At 42.9% G+C, this 26288-nt stretch overlaps 1 protein-coding gene across 2 annotated transcripts in view; it reads right to left on the bottom strand.

Moving 5' to 3' along the window:
* VPS50 (VPS50 subunit of EARP/GARPII complex) overlaps positions 1-26288 on the bottom strand; it is a 2487651-nt gene that overhangs the window by 1575128 nt on the left and 886235 nt on the right. For both annotated transcript variants that reach the window (XM_044067641.1, XM_044067642.1), the window contains exon 9: positions 21396-21478. In XM_044067641.1, the coding sequence (XP_043923576.1) occupies positions 21396-21478 (83 nt within the window). The remainder of the gene's footprint in view (positions 1-21395; positions 21479-26288) is intronic.

Here is a 26288-nt window from a genome sequence, read left to right on the forward strand (position 1 = left end):
GATCTCCTTCGCTCCAGATTGCTTCAGATACCACTCGTATGGCATTAGAATAGCCCGACTCAGTCTGTCCACTAAAATGTTGGAGCTTCCCGGGATGTGCATTGCAATCAGAAACCGACTGGAGGAGATTGCTTACTCCCAAATGTGACCATAAATTAGTCTTGTTTGAAGTAAACAACACCAAGCCCTGCCTTAACTTCAACCACAACATTGAGGGTAACATCTGGTTCCTCCTTGTTTGTTGATGTACCAGAAACCAGACATGTTGTCTGACTGAACTGCAATCATCCCCCGGGGGAAGAACATTGTGAAAGACTTGCAACGCTAAAAGCACTGCCCTCATCTCCAGAACACTGATATGCAATCTGGTCTCGGTCTGGGACCACGTGCCTTGGACCGTCCTCCCCAAGTAGTGCCCCCCCCCCCCCACCCAAGCTGGGAGGCATCCGTGGTCACTGTGGCTTGGGCTGTGGGTGTTAAGAAAGGTCGACCTGCCAAGATTTCTGGCGACTGGAACCACCAAAAAAGAGACATCCTGCAGGCTCTGCTGATTTTTATTGGATAGTCTATGGGGAGGTCTAGCCAAGAGCAATGTACTGCCAGTGTCCACTGAAGCACCCGCATGGGAAGGTGTGCACAGGGAAGGATTGAGAATGCTGTGGCCATGGAGCCTAGGGCTCGGAGAACATCACTCGCCGTTGGTAGCCTGGGGCCAAGGATAACTGATACATGGGCTTGTAGGCTCTGGACCCTGTCTAGTGTGAGAAAGACTTGCAACTGTAGAGTGTTCAGCCATGCCCCTATAAATTCCAAGGTCTGTGTCGGGTTCAAGCGGGACTTGGAGCTATTGACTATAATCCCTAGGTTGACTGCAAGATGCAGGAATGAGTCTCTGGCCATGCAAAGTAGAAACTTGGTAGCAGCAGTGAGGAGCCAATCGTCTAGGTAAGGAAACACCTGAATTCCCTTAAGCCTCAGGTGAGCTGCTACAACTACCATAACCTTGGTAAACACCCTGGGGGCTGTGATGAGACCAAAGGGAAGGGCTCTGAACTGGAAATGATTGGCTCCCAGCCAGAAGCAAAGGAATCTCCTGGAGCTTCTGTGAATTTTGATATGGTAGTAAATGTCCTGGAGGTCTATTGAGCACATCCAGTCACATTCACGGAGGTAATGCAGAATGGACTGCAAGGTGACCATCTGGAATTTCTGCTTGGCTACGGTCAAGTTCAGGATTGACAGGTCCAATATCGGCCTGAGGTCCCCCATCTTTTTTTGGCATTAAAAAAAACCTGGAGTAAATGCCTAATCTGGACTGATCTGGGGGGACTGGTTCGACGGCCCAATTGTGAAGCAGCTTGGAAATTTCTTGTGCTGTGGCCTCCCTTTGAGCGGGTGGAACATCCGAGAGGCATTTTGGTTGGATGGGTGGGGCAACGAATGGGATGAAGTATTTATTTTATTTATTTTACATTTGTTGACCGGGATAGTCCAGCTGGATACATATCCGTTTTCAGTGGAGGGCCGGGGAGAAAAGCTCCAAGGAACAGAGGTACAAGAGCACATATTACAAACATTACAATGGAAATTGAACATGTAGTATAATGCGTTAAATACACTTATGATATTAGAGAAGTACCAAAAATAGTGATACAAGAGCAAATATTCCAAGCAGTACAATAGAAATTAGACATTTAGTACAGTAAGTTGGTACGCTTCTAATTATGGGTTAGAACAATAAGTAAGTAAAAAAGATGGAATCCTAGGATGAAAGGAGTTGGTAAGATAGAATGTAAAGGTTATAAGGTGACCCGTTTGAGTTGGGTTACATGGTGGCTAGTCTAGGCCATAAGGGGTCGTGGGCAAGGGATATTAATCAGGGTTAGGGCATGGGCATAACCATTGGGTTTTTAGAAACGCTCGGAGGTGAATTTTAAATTGGTCCAGAGTGGTCAATTGTCTAAGGTTGCTTGGAAGGGCATTCCATAACTTGCCAATGGAATTGGCATAGAAACATCCTCCTGAATTGTTTGGTTTGATGGTCAATACTTGACTAATTTTAGATGACCTAAGGGATGATAGATTTGAATAGGAGGTGAGAATGTTGTTGAGAGAGGGAGTTTTGTCAGGGTGTTTAATGATTTTGAATGCCTCGGTAAGCTGGTTAAGTTTCAGAAGATTAGGCAATTCTAACCATTATAGTGTTCTAAGGTTTAGGCAGTGGTGGGTTCGGTAGGGCATACCGGTGATAAATCTAGCTATGTGGTGATAGGCAGTGGATAGTTTATTAAGCTCTTTTTTGTGAAGGAAGGAGAATATAGGGGAGGCATATAGGAGGGTGGAGAGGAGGTGAGTTCTGGCAATGGTTGAAAAAGCCACTTCTCCTGGGGTCAAGCTTGTGTTACATAACTGTTGAGGGCCTAATGCCAAGTAGTCCCTAAAGATAATCTTCATCTACATCCTGCAGACTCAGCAGTGATCACATTAAAGTCACTGAAGCAAGGGCTCATTTGAATTATTTAGATAGTGTAAACAAGTAGTTGCTTTCAGTATAATCAAACCACTGCTCAGGTATTTCACTGCTGTCTCCAAGAACACAATGAAGTCTCTTTTCAGTTTGTTAGCAAGTGCTGTCTAATGTGCTCATAGTGCCCTAAGTTTCCTCCAAAAGCACCTTCAGCTCTTGCCTGCATTTTTTGCTTCAGAAAACCATTACAAAAAAGTTTCCATGGCAGTAAGTGCTGATTTTTCTAATGCACTTATATGTTCATTAAAATCAACAAGAACAGCACAGAGAAAGTGCAAATAGTACTGGTGCAGCGTAGGCAATTCATTCTCACCATGCTCATTAGCTGAAAAGTACTGCCATATCTGCCGGGGGGTCTCCTCTTCTCCCTGAGAGAGGAAATAGGACTGGAGCACTGGGAGATTTTTCACTACTCTTTCAATGGCTGGGAGTAGTGACAGCCACCTTGTTGGCACATGTCTTAACAGACTTTCAAATTCCATGCCACAAAACTCAAAGAAGTCTTTCAAGTCTCTGGTCCTTGTGGCCAAACCTGAGAAGTGGCTGAAAAGTTTTATTACAAATGCTTCCACATCATATGGTAGTTGTGCTGCAGCTTTTTTGGCTGCATTGTGAATGATATGGGCAACACAGTTAGCCTTCTGGAGTGATGGGCACTTTTCTTTTAATCTGGTATACACACCAGATTTCTTCCCATAGTTTACATTGGCATTATCAGCCCCATAAGCTGAAATATGGTTCCAGGGCAAGGAGTGCCTTTCCATAATGTTGGAAATTTGCTGTGAAATAGCCTGTGCCGATTCATCAGGGTCTTCATAGAAGTCCAAAAGGCCATTCACCACCCCTTCTTGTTTAGAGAAATACCTCACAACAAGGGAAATAATTTTTCTCCTTGTTGGAAGCATCTGATGAAATTGCAAATGAAGTACCTGGTTTTTGAAGGTCATGCAGGAGGCATTCCAATGAGTGTGGTCCCAAAACATTTTCGACTATGGCTTCAGCCTTGGTTCTGCCACAAGATAGTTTCTTTGCAGTGTCTGAGTCACTGTACAACTGGCTGGCCAACTTTTCTGCACAGTCCAAGCTGTTATGAAATTTGCTTAACAGCATGCAAAACCTCAGAGGCTTCTGCTGCAATGATCCTAAGTTCTGGTCCCTCAAGGTTTGCGTTCCTTGCCCACTTTGTCATCAGGTGAGTGGATTTAGCTTGAAGAATTGCAGTCTTATGCTGTTCAGTTGCCTCATGTCGTGCGACATCATTTCTTCCACCGTGGGTCACTAGAAATTCTCTCTTGCAGTACCTGCAGAATGCTTTGACATCAGTACATCTCTCGATCCAGTCAAATTCTGTTTTCCAGACATCCCTGCCACTTGCACATTCTCTTGCTGCTGGTTGACTGTGATGAAACTGCTGCTCTCTTCATGTTTGAATCTGTACTTACCTGATATGCAACATTTACCAACACTGTGTTAGTAGGGTTCAGTAACATACTGCTGCACAGCACAAATGAACTGGCATGGCACAAAAACTGGCTCAAAAAAACATTGCCAGGAAGAACTGGCTCGAAAAATATTGGCACACAAAAGAACTGAATCGAAAAACATTGATATGCAAAAGAACTGACACAAAAAACATTGGCATGCGAAGAACTGGTTTGAAAAACATTGGCACATAAAAGAACTGGCTCAAAAAACATTGGCAAATGAAAGAACTGGCTGAAAAACATTGGCATCAAAGAACTGGCTTGAAAAACATTGGCACATGAAAGAGCTGGCTCGAAAAACATTGGCATCTGAAGAACTGGCTGAAAAACATTGGCTGAAAGAACTGGTTTGAAAAACATTGGCACGAAAAACTGGCTCGAAAAACTTTGGGCAAGCGAAAGAACTGGTTAAAAAAACATAGGAACAAGAAGAACTGGCTCAAAAACATTGGCATGAAAACTGGCAAAACATTGGCATGCTCAAGAACTGGGAAAACATTGGCACATGAAAGCTGGCTCGAAAAACATTGGCATGTAAAAGAAATGGGAAAAACATTGGCACACAAAGAACTGGAAAACATTGGCATGTGAAGAACTGGCAAAAACATTGGCATGTGAAAGAACTGGCTGAAAAAATTGGCACACAAAAGTAAAACATTGGCATGCAAAATAACCGAGGAATGGAGCAAAAGAGTTTACAAACAGTTTGAAAAGGTCAAATAGTAAATGAGGTAATGAGGGCATTTGGCCATTGAAAACTAACATTAATACAGCTTGTAGAAAATTAAATGCATTAGGTTTACCACTGAACATGCCCACCTCACACCCCTCAAGACAAAAAAGTTAACCACATTCACTGAACCAAAAACACTAAAAGGAATGAGAATGCACACTGGCTACCCTAGACCTGCTTCAGCTTTTGACCACAGCAGCTAAAAAAAATGGGACTAATTTAGCAATGATCTATTAATGAACATGCCCAACAGTAGCACTGGTCTAATGGGACTATAATGAAAACAGTACAAAGTATGTTGAAGACATCACTAAAACACAAAATACAAACTTTGCTACTTATAAGCAAACTACCCTGTAACAACGACATGATTTAGCACAATCTCAAATACATTGCATTAACTTCTGAGCATCCATCCACACAGGAAAAAGTCCATAAACATTTTAACTTTTAAAAAAACTTCTTGCAGAAGTAACAAAATACAATGTACAGCAGATACCATGGGCTCCTTTTACCTCAAAACAGCAATTAATCCAGCACAGCAATGCAATAAACAGGCCCAAGTAAAAGCACACCCATATTCACATTACAAGCAAAGCAGTACATTTTAACCTTATTAAAATGCATAATAAATTAAATGCACACATTTACAAGTATAAATGAAACAATCTTGAAACAGCTTGCAAATTGGCAACATGTACCTACTAGAATAATAAATGAATTACATTAACTGTAACATTCCCTCTCAAAAGGTAGACTTGTACCACAAAAATGGACTTGCAGGAACTAACAGGAAAAATTACCTAAACAGTATATCTAACTTCCTGAAAACAAAGCCCCTTAAATTGGCACATTTCCCCAAAATTTAAAAAAACAGATGAGGTACTTGTGTTGAGCTTGGGTGAGAATGGAGTGACTATGGGCCTAGTGCTACGGAATCTAGGTTTGGCACTGGAGGCCAGGGTTAGTGATACCCTCTAGTTATGGATCAAATGGTCAAGTATTCTTTGGAGTTTAATTATTAGAATGAGATTATCTCTAGATGAGGATAATTTGGTAAGAGAGGTGAGGTGGAAGCAGTAGAATTGTTGTTAGAAGTTGGGTAAAAGAGGATGGACAATTGAGGGTGACATTGGAGTATAGGGAGGTTTGGCTGCTAAGTAGGCTCTGCAGGGTTTAAGGTGTCATAACTTGTTAGCAGGTAGGTTGAGATAAGTAGAAGCATAAGGAGGAGGTTAGTATAAGAGTGTCCTGCCATGGTGTGGTGGGCTACCTTGTTACAACTAGTGAGCAGAGAGACTAGGAGACGGGTGGTGAGAGTGTTAATGAAGGAGTTATAAGGGAAAATAGGGGGTGGTCCTTGGAGTAATTCTCTGGAAATTATTTGGAGCACCCAACAGTCCACCATAATGGACTCCCAAGCAGTTAGGTGCAATGACAATCTTTCTCCTGACTGTCTCCAGAGTAGACAGTCAGGCAATCTCTCAGGGTTGCTGCGTGGGTCTGTGTGAGAAGGTCTCCCTAGACCCAAGGTATTTCGGCCCCCCGCTGCCTCTGGGGTGGCGTCAGTCTTGTCCACCTCTGCCTCTAGGGGACGAATTGTCCTGAGAGTCCCGGGAAAATTGAGATTTTCAGAACCACATCTTCTTTTGCCCTCTCTGATTCCTAGAAAAGGATTGTTGAGGGCTAGAGAAGCAGACTGATGACAGACAGAGTCTTCCCATTCTTCTCGCTCTGGACCAGGGTGTCACGTACTGTCTTCCCGAACAGGGAAGAACCATCACAGGGAGCATTTGTGAATGACGCCTTGAAGGGGTCCACAAATTGACATAGTCTGAGCCAAGCATGTCACCTCATAGCTACACCGGTCCCAGCCACCATAGCTACTCCTTCCGTGGCATGGGAAAGAAGATGCATGGACGTGTTCAAAACAGACTTTAGAGTCGACATTTTCGCTAAGAGCAGCCGCTTGTCCTCTGGCGATAAAGACTCTGGGGGCGACACAGCAGAGTCTGTGACTAGGTCTCGCTGAAGTTGTATGACGTGTGCCAAATAATTCAGCGCTCGACTAGAAAACGTTGCTGAAGAAAAGACTCGCTTCCCAAATCGATCCACCGCCCTAGACTCTTTGCCCGGAGGGTGGACTAAAGAACTTTCCAGTGCCAGTTCTCTCTTGGTGGCAGCTGCAACCGGCATAGCATCCACCATGGATCCCTTGTACCAGGTCTGTCTGCCTGTGGGAGGAGAGAGGATCCTGTACGAGCGTTTAGGTATTGGCTCTATGGTGTCAGGCTCCTTCCACGCCCATGTGGTAATAAGATCCACTAAAGGATCTGCAGGAGGGGACACCCAAGATGTAGAAGGGCCCATGCCAAAGGCCTCCAGGAATACTGACTCATCTGTAGAGGGTTTGGGGGCTGACCAACCTCCCCTCTGACGGAGGATCTCCATGATGCCTCCAAAGGAGAAATCCTCAGGAGGTGACCTGGGGGAACCCTCACCTTTATCTAAGTGAGTATCTTCTGTGAAGGACTCGGGGGAGTCCATGTACCTCCTCTTACACAAGTGCTTACGGGGACCCTCTTCAGTGGGACTCTCTGAAAAGGGCTCATAAGTCACGGGGAGTTCCACAATGGGATCCACCTGGGGGTCTTCTGGCATGGGCTGTCCCTAGGACAAGCTGATGGGAGTCGTGACCAAATCCACGAGAGCCTGGACGAAGTCCAGGGCGATGGGCTGGGGTCTCAATCCTTGGGAGAGAACTCTCTCTCCATCATGTTGAATGCCGAAGGAGAGCATACCTCCTTAGCAATCAACAAGGAGGAAGCTCTCCCCTGGTCTGCTGTGAGGATCGGGGCCGAGGCCAAGGTAGCTGGAGTTCCGAAGGAATGGCTCGGATCCGACAAAGTCGGAGCCGAAGACACCTCCATTCTCTCGGATCCAACTCCCCGTTCTCGGCCCCGAGAGTTGCTCGGATCCAAACAGGTCTGATCCGAGGAACTCAAGATGATCGTCGGCATCGAGGTTGGAGGAACCGTCAGCGACGAATCCCCAGCTCCAAGAGTCCTCGGATCCATAAAACCCGAAACCGTAGATCAGATTGGGGAAGGAGAGATTGAATGGAAGAAGGGCATGGAGGTCCCCCTCTCCGGCCGCAGAGGGGCCTGGCAAGACTCTCATTTCACTGCCCCCAACAGAAACAACTTCTATACATAGTTCAGCCTTTTAAAAGTAATGCTTCCAAATCCTTACCCCCAAGAATAATAACAATTACATATACATTCAGGTTTTATATCTTTAAAACTACTACTCAAAAATATCAAAATAACCACTGCACAGATTTAAATACTGTACTGCACCCACCATCTACCTCTAAACATTAAAAAAATTAAACCACAACATATTCCCATTTTAAACTAGTACTCAAAAGTCTCAAAATAACCACTGCACAGATTTAAATACTGCATACTACATCCCCATCTACCTCTAAATATTAAAAACTTAAATAAAGCACACTATTCCCATTTTAAATAACTAAAGCCACAAAATGCAATTTACTTACCACTATCACAGTTACTGCTGGGCTAACTTGCTTCCTTCCTGATAGAATGGCTAGTTGGTTGTTCAAACAGTGGCTGGGCTGGCTGGCTCCCTTGCTGGCTTCTTTCCTGGCTGGCTGGGCTGGCTGGCAGGTAGGCTCCCTTGCTGGCTTCTTTCCTGGCTGGCACGCAGGCTCCCTTGCTGGCTTCTTTCCTGGCTGGGCTGGCTGGCAGGCAGGCTCCCTTGCTGGCTTCTTTCCTGGCTGCCTGGCAGGCAGGCTCCCTTGCTGGCTTCTTTCCAGGCTGGCTGGGCTGGTTGGCAGGCAGACTCCCTTGCTGGCTTCTTCCCTGGCTGGCTTCAATCCTGGCTGGAGATAGAATCAGATCTGATCGCAGCTGCTACAGAGCTTAGTGCTCTACAGCAGCGACCTATAAGGGGCTCTTCTGAGCAAGTTCCCGCCCCCTCCAACCCCTGCAGCCAATTACTGTGCTGTATTACCACCCGGACCTAGCAGGGAATCCCTCTAACTGCAGGTCCGGGTGGTGATGTAGCCGCATTGCTGTGGAAAAAACGGAAGTATTTTCGGCTTTTCCACGGCAATTAAATTATTCGCGTTTCGTGATCGCGAAAGGGGGAAAACCGGGACTTTTAATGTCCCATGTTTGGTGACTGCGGGAAGCGGGATGAGAGGCCTCAACCCGTGAGTGTCCCGCTGACAACGGGACAGGTGGCAACCGTAACGTGGCTTGGGCTGTGTGTGTTAAGAAAGGTCGACCTGCCAAGATTTCTGGCGATTGGAACCACCAAAAAAGAGACATCTTGCAGGCTCTGCTGATTCTTATTGGATAGTCCATGGGGAGGTCTAGCCAAGACCAATGTACTGCCAGTGTCCACTGAAGCACCCGCATGGGAAGGCGTGCACATGGAAGGATTGAGAATGCTGTGGCCATGGAGCCTAGGGCTCGGATAACATCGCTCGCTGTTGGTAGCCTGGGGCCAAGGATAACTGATACATGGGCTTGTAGGTTCTGGACCCTGTCTAGTGTGAGAAAGACTTGCAATTGTAGAGTGTTCAGCCATGCCCCTATAAATGCCAAGGTCTGTGTCGGGTTCAAGCGGGACTTGGAGTTATTAACGATAATCCCTAGGTTGACTGCAAGATGCAGGAATGAGTCTCTGGCCATGCAAAGTAGAAGCTTGGTGGCAGCGGTGAGGAGCCAATTGTCTAGGTAAGGAAACACCTGAATTCCCTTAAGCCTCAGGTGAGCCGCTACAACTACCATAACCTTGGTAAACACCCTGGGGGCTGTGGTGAGACCAAAGGGTAGGGCTCTGAACTGGAAATGATTGTCTCCCAGCCAGAAGCGAAGGAATCTCCTGGAGCTTCTGCGAATTTTGATATGGTAATAAATGTCCTGGAGGTCTATTGAGCACATCCAGTCACATTCTCGGAGGTAATGCAGAATGGACTGCAAGGTGACCATCCAGAATTTCTGCTTGGCTACGGTCAAGTTCAGGATTGACAGGTCCAATATCGGCCTGAGGTCCCCCATCTTTTTTTTGGCATTAAAAAAAACCTGGAGTAAACGCCTAATCTAGACTGATCTGGGAGGACTGGTTCGACAGCCCGATTGTGAAGCAGCTTGGAAATTTCTTGCGCTGTGGCCTCCCTTTGAGCGAGTGGAACATCCGAGAGGCATTTTGGTTGGACAGGTGGGGCAACGAATGGGATGGAGTATCCTCTGGAAATTATTTGGAGCACCCAACGGTCCACCATAATGAACTCCCAAGCTGTTGGGTGCAATGACAATCTTTCTCCTGACTGTCTCCAGAGTAGACAGTCAGGCAACCCCTCAGAGTTGCTGCGTGGATCTGTCTGAGAAGGTCTCCCTAGACCCAAGGTTCTTCGGCCCCCCCTCTGCCTCTGGGGCGGCGTCAGTCTTGTCCCCCTCTGCCTCTAGGGGACAAATTGTCCTGAGAGTCCTGGGAAAACTGAGATTTTCAGAACCACATCTTCTTTTGCCCTCTCGATTCCTAGAAAAGGATCGTTGAGGGCTAGAGAAGCAGACTCTGATGACAGACAGAGTCTTCCCATTCTTCTCGCTCTGGACCAGGGTGTCACGTACTGTCTTCCCGAACAGGGAAGAACCATCACAGGGAGCATTTGTGAATGACGCCTTGAAGGGGTCCGCAAATTGACATAGTCTGAGCCAAGCGTGTCACCTCATAGCTACACCTGTCCCAGCCACCATAGCCGTTCCTTCTGTGGCATGGGAAAGAAGACGCATGGACGTGTTCGAAACAGACTTTAGAGTCGACTTTTTCGCCGAGAGCAGCCGCTTGTCCTCTGGTGATAAAGACTCTGGGGGCGACACAGCAGAATCTGTGACTAGGTCTCGCTGAAGTTGTATGATGTGTGCCAAATAATTCAGCGCTCGACTAGACAACATTGCTGAAGAAAAGACTCGCTTCCCAAATTGATCCACCGCCCTAGACTCCTTGCCCGGAGGGTGGACCAAAGAACTTTCCAGTGCCAGTTCTCTCTTGGTGGCAGCTGCAACTGGCATAGCATCCACCATGGATCCCTTGTACCAGGTCTGTCTGCCTGTGGGAGGAGAGAGGATCCTGTCCGAGCGTTTAGGTATTGGCTCTATGGTGTCAGGCTCCTTCCATGCCCATGTGGTAATGAGATCCACTAAAGGATCTGCAGGAGGGGACACCCAAGATGTAGAAGGGCCCATGCCAAAGGACTCCAGGAATATTGACTCATCTGTAGAGGGTTTTGGGGCTGACCAACCTCCCCTCTGACAGAGGATCTCCATGATGTCTCCAAAGGAGAAATCTTCGGGAGGTGACCTGGGGGAACCCTCACCTTTATCTAAGTCGATATCTTCTGTGAGGGACTCGGGGGAGTCCATGTGCCTCCTCTTACATGAGTGCTTATGGGGACCCTCTTCAGTGGGACTCTCTGAAGAGGGCTCATAAGTCACGGGGAGTTCCACAATGGGATTCACCTGGGGGTCCTCTGGCACGGGCTTGTCCCTAGGGCAAGCTGATGGGAGTCGTGACCAAATCCACGAGAGCCTGGGCGGAGTCCAAGGCGATGGGCTGGGGTCTCAATCCTTGGGAGAGAACTCTCTCTCCATCATGTTGAATGCCAAAGGAGAGCATACCTCCTTAGCAACCAACAAGGAGGAAGCTCTCCCCTGGTCCGTTGTGAGGATCGGGGCCAAGGTAGCCGGAGTTCCGAAGGAATGGCTAAGATGCGACAAAGTCAGAGCCGAAGACACCTCCATTCTCTCGGATCCGACTCCCCGTTCTCAGCCCCGAGAGTTTCTCGGATTCAAACAGGTCTGATCCGAGGAACTCAAGATGATCGTCGAGGTTGGAGGAACCGTCAGCGACGAATCCCCAGCTCCAAGGATCCTCGGATCCATAAAACCCAAAACCGTAGATTGGATTGGGGAAGGAGAGATTGAATGGAAGAAGGGCATGGAGGTCCCCCTCTCCGGCCACAGAGGGGCCTGGCAAGACTCCCATTTGGATTTGTGTCCAAATGAACCTCTGCAGCATCCTGTCCATGTCTAGCTCCGACAGACTCCGAGTTGAATGCGAGGATGCAACCGACTCTGATCTGGCTGGTCGGTGCAATGACCTCGAAAAAGGCCTCTGGTCTGAGGGCTTAGTTGGTTCCGGGGGGAACCTCGGAAAGTGGAGCCGAGGAGAGGTAGTCCTGATAACTTTAGTAGGCGGGCTAGGAAAGGGCTCCAGCTCTGGAGATCGCTTGCGGTGCCTTTCCCCTCTCTTGTCCTGTTTTTCTTTACTTTTAGTCCCAACATCAGAAGGCTTAGGGGGAGGTTGAGTCCCAGCCTGAGGGGAAGGTTGATCGGCTACTGGAGCCAAGGTTGAGGTCGCCGTGTCCATGGCAGAAATTGGTAGCAGGCCTCTAGCTACCAGCTTTGCCTTCCTTTCCTTTAAGGCCCTAGGGTTGAACCATGCACACACACTACAAGGCAAAGATAAGTGAGGAACATCCAGGCAAATAACACACAGAATGTGGCCATCAGCTGGTGAAAGCTTGTGGACACACACTGTGCATTTTTTAAAAGTTGGTTTTGGCTGCTCAGCCATCACAAAAACCCACTCAGCCAAAACTGAACCCAAAATTAACACACACTAAGGTCAGGTTAGGCATACACACTACCTTACTAATTTAACTTTTAAACTACAATTTTCTTTTTTATTTTTACAGAAAAACCGACGAACAGCGAAGCGGAGGAAAGGGTTGACTATCGACCACACACACACACACTAAATATATCAGAAAAAAGCTTCCACTTACTACACCCAACTTGGAGCTAATGAGACCACGATGTGTACACATGAAGTGGCAAACAAGATCTGATGGAAGGTAGAAGATGTGAGGAATTATGGGTAAGGGGAGGAGCTTGGAGCAGATGCTTAAAAAAATGTTGCCGGCTCAGATCCGAATACCCACAGGTTGCAGATAAATGAAGTTAACTACTTCAGATCTAAACATTCACCCTTGTAAAAATAAGAAAAAATATTTTAACTCTATATATAAATCAGTGCACTTTTAAACCCCACTCCCACAGCAACCGCCCAATATCACAGCGTTTTAACATTAAACTTGCTTTGTCAAGCCTTTCTTTGTCTTTTATATTGTAAAGTCTGCATTTCTTACAACTAAAAAAGTACTTATTTTAATATCTTTAACACATACTAAAGAGGCTCCCCATATTAAAATACCCCTGATTACACACTACACAAAACTGCTTTACTATATGTCACCATGAGTTTATATCATGAAATGTTCTATACAAATACTAAAAAGAATAAATATCGTTTTATTCTTAATTATGTTTTCACTTTTAGTGTCCTTCTAACCACTAATAACAGAGTGAGATATATGCTTCACAGTCTACCCACAAGTTTAACCAAGTCAACAAAAGTCCAGTCGTTCTTAGCCACTTTTTCTATCATAGACATACTTCAAAAATATTAGTGATGCTTTATAGTCTCACATTTTTCACTAATTTCAATGTTGCAGTTCTTCCTGTTCTTCTCCATCAGTGAACAGCAGACTCTGGTTCAAGTCCAAGGTATTACTGATTCTTCTAAAACTCCTGTGTTTTATTTTCTGCCTCTCAAGCACTTTCCTCTGGAACACTGGAAAATGTTTCACTGGCAAAGTCTCTCTATGAGTTTTATTGTCAGAAGAATGAGAAGCAGAGTCCCCTCTCTTTTTGCTGGCTCACTATTTATTGGATATACTGTATTTCCTCCTTAGCCTCTTCTGCATCAACAAATGCCTTGATCCTCCAGAAAAAATATTCTGAAAACAGTACAGTAGCTTGAATCTCACACCTGCCTCTTGACATTCCCCAACTGCTGGGGTAAATTTGCTTCCCTTCTACCTGGTGCACATTGAATTATCATTTTCTACAAACACTCTAATGTCTCCAGTTTTTAATCTTCCACATTTTTTCAGGATCACGTCCTTCTGCTGGTATGATTGCATATTTACTAATGCAGGTCTTGGTTGCTTTCTCATGGCCAAGTTTAGAGCATACACTCGATATGCCCTTTCAAATAACACATTCATCAGTGAGATACCAGTCCAGTTGCTTACTTGTGTTTTCATACAATGAATACAGTCTGTTCCTTCCAGTTTCTCTGATACAGCACAACATCTCGGTTTTTGTCTGCTCTATCTTCTAACTCTATAATTTTCTGAAATAGCTCTTCTTGAGAAGTCTCATTCTCAGCCAGCTTTTTCTTCATTTCAACCTCTTATTTTTGTAGTTTTATTAGTTCATCTTTATAGCTAGTTAAAGCTTCTTCTATTTTTCAAGCCTTTTGTTATTTGAGTTGATATTCTCCTTCAATGTTTAATTTATTGTAATCGCCTCTGAGTACATCTTCATAGGTGTGTACCAGGCTAATGGCTCTGGAGCCCTTACAAGCATAGCCCATAGAAGTACCCTGGCATCGTGCAGCCCGATGTTAGTTCCCAGTGCCTCTATCAAGTAGAGCCACTGGTGTGATCTCTAGGGTGAACTTTTTATTTCCCATCCACTCATTAAGATTTCTCTTGAAGAGGGCCAGTGAGGTGCTCTGCTTGACCTGTATGGGAAGTCTATTCCAAAGCAAGGGCAGTCTGTGGGTTAGAGATCGCCTCTTAGCAGACGACATGAGACAGAGAATAGCTGGAGGTTTTTGAGTCTGTCTGTGTATGACATCTGTTTAAGGCCTAGGATCCTCTTCATTATTTATTCTTTTCCTAAATTACTAGAAACCATCTCTTGTACTAAAGCTGAGACTTGAAATGCTTGTTGCTGAACAGCTGCTGGATTCTTCCCAGTTAGTGTTTTCTCTTCATCTTTTCTGATTGATTTTCTTTTAGGTTATCTAATTTCTTCTTTGCTGACATCCAGGCAGTGTACGTACTAGCCAGTAAATAAATTTTACTGAAGCTGACAGTATCACAGTAAATAAATTTTACTGAAGCTGACAGTATCACTGGCTCTTATTTGTCAGATCACTCTTCACACTGTGAAAACTGAAACTAAGCTTTTGATCAGTGAGCAGCCACCTTGGAAGTCCCTTAAAAAGTTATCTTAGTCAGAAACAGGAGGAAAACAGGTCTAGGCCTAATCCGTTTTGGAAAGATATAACCTGTGCCCTAATTCCCAGCAATCATTCTCCTTATTCCAACCCATCCTCCTTTGCCACAGATCATGTCTACTTGCTACTGGCCTCCTTTAGCAGCACAGCCAATAGCTTTACGCAAGAAAATACACTCTCAACCCTCCGTCAGCCAGTCTTGATAACCCCTCCACCTTTATACTACACCCCTCAGACTCCTGTGCAGCAACACTCCACTTTATACAAACTGCCAGACTAAACCCCTTCTGAAAAAACTAAATAATGCTGGTGCCAACTTCTCCAAGCTACATCATACCTTTTTAAAGCTTGCTGTAGAAAATACTGCTAAACTTCTTACCCATATCTTCAATCTCTCCTTAACTACTGCCTCCAAACCTCCTACTTTCAAACACACATGCATTATCCCACTACCTACAGTCTCTTCTCCCAAGTAAATGAAGGATTGCAAGTCCATCTCTAACATGTGCCTTATTACTAAAATATTCACAAAACAGATGTATGCACAGCTACTGCTTGATTTATGATGCACAGCATGGTGCCCAGATTGCCTTCAGCACTTTTACTGCTCTTTTAACTTTAAATGACACAATTTATTGCAATCTGAATGAATGCCACATAGCTGTAGGCCTTTTTGTAGACATGACCAAAGGCTTTGAAACCATCAGTCATAAAATATTTCTCAATAAGATAGAAAAGCTAAACTTTGAAGAGAACACGATAGACTAGTTCAGGAATTATCTATAGGACAGACTATTACAGTGTTGTTTCAACAACACACCTTTTCTGTCAATGACCTTCCCACTGACCTCCCACAAGTCAAAATGTCAAACTTGTCATGTGTGCAGCTGATATGCTTCTTTTACTATCCAGCAATAGTCACAGTGGCCTTGAAAGAAATCTGCAAGAAGACTTTACACAATTATGTAATGATCCATCTCTAACAGTGCTTACTTGCAATAAAAAATGTTCTAGCTTTATCTACACTCAAGAAATTACACAATACTCCGCCATTCTCTTTTCAGATCTCACTAGTAACACCATTCCCAACGCCACAGAACAGGGATGCCTAGGCCTAATTCTAGATCCAGCTCTCTCCTTTAGAAAGCACAATGATACTACAGCCAATAAATTCCTAACGTAAATGAGATGTTCACCATTCTCCTCTCTCTCTCTCCAAAATCCCACTTATCAATCTCTAAGTTGTTGTATCTTTTGGCTTTTCCCGGTTAGGGGTCGCCACAGCGGAACTCCGGTCCGCTAATGATTGGTAGTAGATTTTTACGTACTGAGTTGTCAGCCCTGACGCACAACCTTCAACAAAGGTACGTCCACTCATGCATGTCTCCACACAGAAGACGCTTTAGCTGAGAATCTAACAGGACAACGCCTTACTGTGAGGCGACGACGCTACCGCAGCACCACCATCGCAGTTCTCTAAGTACAGTTGTATAAAATGTTAACATAATAGTAAATGCCATTCTCTTCACTCTTACAGCATTCTTTATAATAGCGATCCTCTGCCAAAGGCAGCTCGACATCTGGCCAGTATAGCAATGCCTTTTGGTTGTAAATGGTATGCCATACATCACAGGCATGCACCTCGCACATTGCACAGGGAATAAAGGTGACATCCAGCTGTACCATCCTCAGAACTCAAAAGCCCCAGCAGGAATGACAGTCCAAGGATAAAGGTAGGTAACAAGCACATCGAGAAGGAAAAAGGACCGGGGGTGAAGGGAGGGAGAGAATACTGCAACAGTGAAGAGAAGACATCTAGTGTTATGGTAAGATTTTACACAACGGTACTATTCCCTTCCATATCACTCTTGCAGTATTCATTACAATAGGGAGAGTGCAAAAGCTCACAAAGAAGACTGAGAGGAGGAAGGGCCAGCAGAACCCTCTAGGAAGCCAAGGAGAATGGCCCTGGCAAAGCCAGCTCTGGCACTAGAAATCATATCCACCTTATAGTGTTTAGTAAAGGTATGCACAGAAGTCTAGGGTTGCTGCCTCAATAATAGAATTAGTACCCAAACCCCTGAGAAAAGCACTAGAAAAAAGCTACAGCCCTAGTGGAATGAGCCCTAATAGAGGAAAGAAGGCTTTTCCCATGAAAACAATAGCAAAAAGAAATGGCTTTAGATATCCAAGAAGAAATGGTTTGCTTGGAAACAACCAAACCTAAAGACCTAGGATGAAAGGAAACAAAAAGCTATTCAGATTTACAAAAAGCTTTAGTCTTATGCATGTAATATCTGAGTTGCCTATGCAAATCCAAGGCGTGCAAAACCTTCTCACTAGCAGACTGCGGAGAAGGGAAAAAGGTGGGTAAATGAAAAGACTGATCAAGAGACAACCCATTAAACATCTTAGGCTTAAAAGAAGAATTAGTACAAAGGGACACCCTGCCCTTATGCTAAACTAAAAAAGGTGGAACAGCCATAAGGGTCTGCAGATGTGACAGAGGTAAGGGCAAAAAGAAGAACAGTTTTCCAAAAACAATGTTGTAAGGAGCTGAAGCAGCAGTTCAAAAGGAGCGTGAGTCAATTTTTCTAAAACAAAATTAAGGTCCCAGGAAGGGACAGGCTTCCTGGGAGGCCTAATGTGAAGAATGCATTTAAGAAATCATTTGGCCTCAAATCTAGAGGCTAAAGGGGGAGTAAAAGGCAGACAAGAAGAGATAGCTGATAGGTGGGCCTTAAGAGAAGAATATGCCAACCCAGCACTGAGCAATTCATACAAACAAGAGAGAACCAAGGGAACATCCACCATAAGTGGATCCAAGTTACAAGAAAGACACCAAACAGAAAACATCTTCCACTTGGATAAATAAGATTTCCTTCAGTCATAGAGATAACTAAAGGAAGGGCACCATAAGTGACTTACTGTTCCCACTTATGTTGCATTCCAACAAACATAAACAAAAGCATGTTAAACGTAGCTATCTTTCTGATTTAACCTAAGCTTCTATTATGGTAAAACATGAAATGCATTACTTAGGCTTTGAACTAGGATTTGGTGCAGATACCTCTGCTAAGAACTTAAGTGGAAAAAAAAGGCACTCATACAGTCAGGTGTTCCCCAAAGCTCACCAATGGATCATTTACTCTTCACAGTTGTTGAAGGAAGGCTACAACATAAATATTACTTTTCCCACTCCATAGCACATTCGCCTACCTACAGCATAATTCTTAGACTATGACATATAACTAAAACACACCTTAGCTGCTTCTTACTGGCTGGCATGTTTATGTTATTCAGTTTTCTTACTGCACTCCATGATAAATCTGTGTGAAATCTCACTATACTTTAAAAATCTCTCTCCCTGGTTCTTATAACAAATGGTCCATTAAAATTTTAAAAAGTCTATAACTGTGTCTCTGGAGTCAGACTTAGAAGACAAGAGTCAACTCTCTGGTTCCAGTTGAATGAGTTCAGCAAACCCAATACGTCTGTCTGACAAAGTGAATGAGTGAAGGAAGGTGCTTTAACTAAAGACATTTCTGCTCTTTCACAAAAAATTACCTTCAGAAAATGTTAAATTAAGTAGCATTTCTGAGAGCTCTCACTCTGTGTGAATGGAGGGTACAATCTAACATAAATGGAAGGGAAAAACATCATACTGCGATGGCAGAGAGTTCAATATTACAGTGTGTCAGGAAGGCAGCCTTCCGAATGAGTTTCCAGAATGAATTACTCTCAAGACTGAAAAAGGCAATTAACTACTGTACACAAATCAAGAAGTGATTAAAGAAAAGTTTCCATATCTAGTCATAGTGTTTCTCCAAAATATTAGTGGGGAGAAAAGGAAAAGCAAAATACCACTCTTGGCTCTTTAGTATAAAATACATTAAGATGACACAGTGAATTAAACAGTACTTAAAATAATGCTGCAGTGAAGAATCAGTTTTCCTGTAGCACTAGCCAGACATTTCTGCTAATTGTGTTAGACACTGGATGAGTAAGTAGTTGAGCCTGGAACGTTATGAAACCTCTGACTGACAGAATGTGGTTATTAAGTGTAGGTTGAATACCAGCAACTAACATATTCTTACTTCTTACAAAAGATTATGCAATTTATGTACTTTGTAGAGCTTAAACAAAGGGCTCATTACAGGGTCTATTAAGCATGGCTAATAGCACATACCCATGAGTGACTGAAAAATAGTTACTGACACCATGACCAAATACTCGGAAAACAATCAATAATTCTAAACACCGCTATTATAAGTGAATGCTCCTTGGTCACAACATAGAAAATGCAATCTCATTTAAGAATCTTACTATTTCTAAAGACCCTACCTGCTTCATGGTTGTACACACAACAAATAAATGATAAAATTAATAAACAACTACTCTTCAAGCTTTACTGCATATTTCAAGGTCCAGATGCTCATAATGCTTCTGGCAATAAAATTATTTTTCGCTTCCACTTTACTAAAGCCTCCTATTTGTCTGGTATGCTTCAGAGAAGAGCATGCCCAATCTATTAAGTCATGGCTAAAGGAATAAGTAGGTTTAAATGTCTTGCTTCTAAAACAGCACTACAGCCTTACTTAGCTAAGGGCTATTTGGCTTCTCATTAGAAAGAATCATTATATTTTCTAGTGTTTAATTTACAATCTCCTGTAAAGTGCCTCCTTTGCACAGTGTACAAGAAATATAGGAAGACTCAACTTGTTCAGATGTAATGTTAGTTCTGCTTTTTTACTAAAATAATTAAACTTCATATATGTGACTGTGCCATCGCTTGGCTGGCCCTGTAGCACAGGGTAAGTTATCATTTCAGAATACAGTCACCAGTCTACAGTCTACAGACTTCAGGATTAAACTACTACTATTACATCTTGAAGATTAAGTCAAACACTTTTGTAATGTCTTGCAGTCACGTGAAACTGCTCCTAAAGTCACTGGGCAAACCTTCTGCACCTTGCTGTTCCCTTTATCTCTCATTCCTTACTTCTCTTCTCACAATCACTGTTACCATCTCACCTTTAATTATCATTATTAATATATTATACCAAATTAAAGTTGTTACATTATAAGATGTTTAAAGTTATTAATAGGTATTTGTGTTCTAAGTATTTTGGACTAACAGTATTTAAAAATGCTTGTTATTAGCTGTTATGGCTTTATATTCTGGTCCTCAAACTGAACTGTGGCATACATTTAGCAGTTAAAGATTAATATCCTGCAAGTCAAAACTAGCTGACTGGAAAATGATTTAAGTGATGGCATAATTAATGGTTAATGTTATGTATAAAAAAAAATCCCAGTGACCCACCGCACTTGACATTTTTGCCTTTATCTTCACGCAGTCAAAATAAACAAATTCTGCATTGCACTTAATCTTTGGATTATTTATGGTTGCTGCTGAGTTTATGGCTTGTTGCTTCATTTTTGGAAATGCAGCATCAAAGTGTTGCACACTTGGGTAAGTGCTGGAAAGGGTATGGTGTCTCCTGTAATTCTGCTATTACTTCAAGTCGTTACCTGCTAGTCTGCTTATACACGGGTTTACTACCTTAGCATAGCATTACTGCTAATTTACAGAGGAATACAACTGATCCTTAACATTATTCACTGCAGTGTGACTATTCAATATTTGTACTTTCTGCATTATGCCATATCAGTCACTCATGGTTCAAGTAGATATGATATCTATGACCATGGTTAAAACAATTATGTTGCACATTTTCATTCACGTGCATTTACTCTCTGATAAAATGTCTACAATGGAAGTGCAACACTGTCTGAAATGTACTAATGTGACCACTGCTTCTCTGTAACTAGTTTTTATTTTACCGGCCTGGGCTATGGCTAAAATGGATGCACCTTTTACTACTCCATTATCCTGAGTGTGCCAAATAAGGATGGTATCAAGTGCCTATACTCAAATCTACTTTGCAGTAAGTCAGACTAGCACTGCTAAAAATACAGACTGTTCAACTTGCCAGCATAATTCATAAGCAGTACTGTCAAGCTGGTCTGATTGTGACCATAACAGTCATTCTGGACTAAAGATCCTTGCATTAGTAAGCAGTAAGTAAGAAGGAGCAGGCTTGATCTTGGCAGATTACTTAGCTAAGTCTAGTACCAATAAACATCCAGAAAAGGTCAGGTTAAGCAGCACAAATTCAAAGCGATTACATACACCTATACAAGTAGTCATCTTAGCACAATCAAAATCTCTTGTATGTCATGGAGTAAATAGGTATAACCTTATGCTTTGGTTTACAATTACAGGACGACACAATTTAACTTTAAAAACATTCACTTATTTGTTACTGGCTGTACTAGTTAATATTTGGACTGCTAATAAACATACTGGAAACCATGGGACAATTAAGGAATCCTAAATGGTCAAGTACAACTTAAAACAATGTCCTCACTGGTACTGTGACAAGTGCTGATGTCTTACCTGATACAGCTGTAGTGTTTGAAAGTGCTGGCTGCCTTTTGGCATTCTAAACACAGCTGAATAGCTCCAGGGTAATCTTCCTCCTTATCAGAAAAAAACATGTTTGAATAAATTATTAAAAACAGATGAAACAATAACACATAATATTCATTTCAGAAAATACATGGCCTAAGTCTTAACATGAGTCTAGCAAAAGTACAAAATAGTCTGAGTGGCTAAAACCTATGGGGTTTCGGTATTTCATAGCATAGTCCAATTGCTCTATGGAAATTTAGGCATCATTTTATATCTATCTATCTATATATATATATATATATATATATATATATATATATATATATATATATATATATATATATATATGCGCATACTTTGATTCACTGAGAACAAATTTCACTGAATTTCAAAACACTCGCACCAAATCGGTGAAAGTTCAAATCACTGAAAACTCATTTCACTGAATCACATTTCACTGAATGTTAAGTACTGTTGGGCAAATAAAATGTATATGCCCTTTTCCCCACTGTAGTGCGATCCTGGAGTTAGTACATATAGTTAGTGGGTGTGTATGGGCGCAGCCCTCTCTACATATGGGGGTGGAAGGGGTAGCTCCCCCCAGCTACTTTTGGTTTTATATTGTTAGCTTTCAGTGAAATGAGATTCACAAATATAACAGTTAAGTAGCTTGGGGGGCTATGCCCCCCACCCCTCCCCTCCCCTAACTATATATACTAAATCCAGGATCGCAATACAGTGAGGAAAAGGGCATATCAGTTTTATTTGCACAACAGTACTTACACATTCAGTGAAATGTGATTCAGTGAAATGAGTTTTCACTGATTTGAGTTTTCAGTGATTTTTGAGGGTGAACTGAAATTCAGTGAAATGAGTTTTCAGTGAATCAAAGACATATACATATATATATATATATATATATATATATATATGTGTATATATATATATATATATATATATATATATATATATATATATATGTATATAAACTAACATAAAAGGTACAGTAGTGATGCAGGCAGTAAACACAGCACTAACCAAAATGCAGGAAACAAAGCTGAAAGAACCGCTGCTTCATGAACTTTAAAATTCGGATTTATTGTGATACAAACAGGAGATTTGGTAAGCGCTTTCACCTGGATAGGCTTCTTCAGACCAAAAGAACCCCCTCTTGTACACCCTTACATGGCAAAAAAGGTGCAAAAACAGATAAACCATTAAAGGCACAGTGCAACTATCATAGTACGCAACATAAATAAAGTGCTTACTCTAAAATACATTAACCATAGTAAAATAAAAATGCCTATACCACTAATAAAACATGAATAAAAATGCATAAAAAACAAAAAACTGCATAAATTCATACTAATTGCACAACATTAACAATAAATCCTCTCATAAAAATGCTCTCATAGAAATGCTCTCATAATATATGTAAAAAGCACAGTCATACATATCACTTCAATCTCCTGGACTTCAGGAGAGGTCTCAATGGTACTTTCTCATTCAGTCCAGGAAAAACATCTGCTCCAAGTCTAACAATCCAGGAGACATGCGTAAATGGGCGTACCTTCATCGAAGGTTGTGCGTCAGAGCTGGCAACTCGGTACGTAAAAATCTACTGCCAATCATTAGCTGACCGGAGTTCCGCTGTGGTGACCCCTAACCGGGAAAAGCCGAAAGACACAACAACAACTCTCAGTTCTACCCCTCACCACCCCCCCCAAAACTAGTGTGTGTAAGATCTAGTACTTTAAAATGAAAAAGATGTGTGGAATCATTAGACAAGACATGTTTGGACAGAGAATTGACAGTAGAATGAATCCTGATCTGGTAGAGATGTTCCCTTATCCTGTCCCTCAGCCTCCTGTCCGTCTTGTCTACATAAAATGCAGCACAGGAGGCCAAATAAACAACAAGTGTAGATTCACAGTTTGCATGAACTCTAACTTCATGGTTAGTGCCATAGACAAGGTGATAAAAATGGACATCAGTGTCTATGAAACAACAATAGTTGCAACAACCACAGGGTACAGTACCAACAACCCTATCACCTCCACCATCCATAACAGGATAACACAGCAATTTCTTTAAATTCGATCTATTCTTATAGACAAAACCTGGAGCAGCACCCACAATTTCCCTCACATTCGGGTCCAGTGCTAACACACCCCAGTGTGATCTAATCACATCCTTCAACCTACCTACACATCCTTAGTATAATATAAGGGCACTCTGAAACCATGATTTCTACTCCCTGCCAGAACACCCTGGGAGGGGCCATCATGGTCCACTCCAGTCTCAGAGAAAAAGGGTGCAGCAGCTTGTTCCCTCAAATTAATGTGGTCTGCCAATCCTCTCTCCATATCAGATGTCTGATATTCCCTGCTCTTAAAACTCTCACATAAATCCCTAACATCTGCCTCAAAACCATCCTGACTGGGATTATACCATGACGTCCTATATATCTGACCCCTCACAATATTAGCAAAGATGTAACCTGGATGCGTACTGCATCTATGGAAATAGGAATTACGTTGACACTCCTTTCTATACACTCCTGTGTTCAATAGGCCACTTTTCAATCTTTGAACGTAAACATCCAAAAAGGAAATCCAATTCTCAGAAACCTCATGAGTAAATTTCAGATATTGCATTAGACCATTAACTCTCTCCAGGAAGAGAGATAACTCATCTTAAGTGCCCTAACAAAGGAAAAACACATCATCTACAAAACGCCTATAAAACATCACGTTCTTTGAAATATCACCTATACCAAACAAGAACTTGGTCTCCAATGCAGCCATAAAGAGGTTGGCGTAGCTATTGGCACAAGAAGTGCCCATAGCCACGACATCCATCTGTAAATAGCACTGACAGCCAAAACAAAAAATGCTGTTCTCAAACAAAACTTCCAAAAACAAAGCTAACAAATCCACTGCATCACTATCTAATCCAGATTTGTTCTTCAAGTAATCAGACACCAACTGCACCCCATCTCTGTTTGGTATCACAGTGAGTAGGGACTGAACATCCATCGTGACTAAATAATATGGGAGATCAACGGGGACAGATCTCAGAAACTCATACAAATCGAACAGGAACTGTTTCATGTCCCTTAGAATATAAACATTTGCGTCAACCACTGGGCGCAGGAACCTTTCCACATACAACGAAAATGGTTTCGTGATCCACCCCCTGCCCGCAACAATGGGCCTCATGGGTGGACACACACTGTCCTTGTGGATCTTAGGAAGACCCTGTATCACTGGCAGGAGGGGATCACTAACAAACAAATATTCATACAACTCATTCGTAATAACATTAGTCTTAATCAAATCATCCAAAACCATCTGTATTCTATGGACATGTATATCCACCATCTTACGTTCCACCAAACTGTAAAACCTTTGGTCTGATAACATAGACCTCATTGCCTCATCATAGAATTCAGAATCCATAACTATCAGGGCACCCCCCTTGTCAGCAGGTCTAATGACATGGGAGGGATCACTCCTCAGTTGTTGAAGGGCTCTCTCCTCTGTGCATAAGTTAAATTGCCCTTTCATTTACTGGACTTATCCACTCTCTTTTCCATGTCATACAGATCACTCTCAACTAGTTTACTGAAAGCAGCTACTAGCGGTGGTACCATTTGCATATACACACTAGGCTTCTTAAACGATTTCCCATCTAAACCTGCACTGTATCCTTAAATTCCAATCTAAGGCACAGATTCCTAATAAATAACTTAAACTGTACTAGGGCATCAATATAACTGCTGTCACAACTAGGTATAAAAGTCAATCCCTTGGATAGTACCCCTAACTCATCTGACATGAGTGGGCGGAAGGAAATGTTATGCACTAACGTCTCCCAGGTTTCTCCCACATTTTTTTGAGGTTTTGGTTCACCTGGACATCTGGTGACAACTTCCTCTTCGTCCTGCCCCTGCTCACAGATATCAATCTCCCCCCTCCCCTGTGAACTACACTGACGGGGAAAGGGCGACGGACAATCACAGTGCCAACATTGTCATGGCTAGAACTATGTGCAGCATGCATAGTATGATGGAAATCCTTCCTCCTAACCACCGGTTCCAGATTCAGGTTTATTTGAACAACGCACCCCAATGGGTCAGTACTAGTGACAGATTGGCCCTCTGGGGGGGCAGCAGTAGAACCCACCCCCACCGCAGTCGAACCAGAGTCCTATCAAGGACATTTGAACCCTGGGGCACATTACTCATAGAAAATACATTACTAGAGCCATCACTCATACTTGTGTTAACAACAGTTACACTCTTAGGCATATTAACATCCACACTGGTATCATGAATTTGACCTTTAGGTGCATGAGTCCATTGAGTAGAAACAGCGTCATTAGGTCCATGCACATTACTATATGTCCCCGGCCAAGAAAAGACCTGGCCTAACCTAAAGTCATCAATGTCCCTCTTGAGCTTGTGCTGTTTTTGTGCCAGTAAGCGCTTCTCATATAACTGCATAGCATCCAGTGTAGAGTCAATAAGTCTATCAACAACATCAGCCGGAAAATGACAACGCAGCTCCTTCCGGTAGGAAGAATTCATTCAAAAGTGACATATACTTTAGGCTTACCTCTATGTTAGCCTGCTGCCACTTGTAGAGAAAGTCCGGGTATGAAATACCTGTGGTGGGCATCTTCAGTACTCTTAATCCCCTCGGTACAATTCTCCTTTTGATGCAAACTTCAAAATGCTGCCGTTGGGTATGTAGTCGTTTCAACTTCATAAAATCAGCCTCCATTTACGCAACTGTTTCTCGCAACTCGACCCTATCAAACTGCTGAGCAGAGACCACAACACCCTCCTCTCAGACTACAACCCAGGATTCACAT

Source organism: Protopterus annectens, chromosome 3.part1, assembly GCF_019279795.1.
Source record: "Protopterus annectens isolate FY-2018-M chromosome 3.part1, PAN1.0, whole genome shotgun sequence".
NCBI classification, from domain to species: Eukaryota; Metazoa; Chordata; order Ceratodontiformes; family Protopteridae; genus Protopterus; species Protopterus annectens.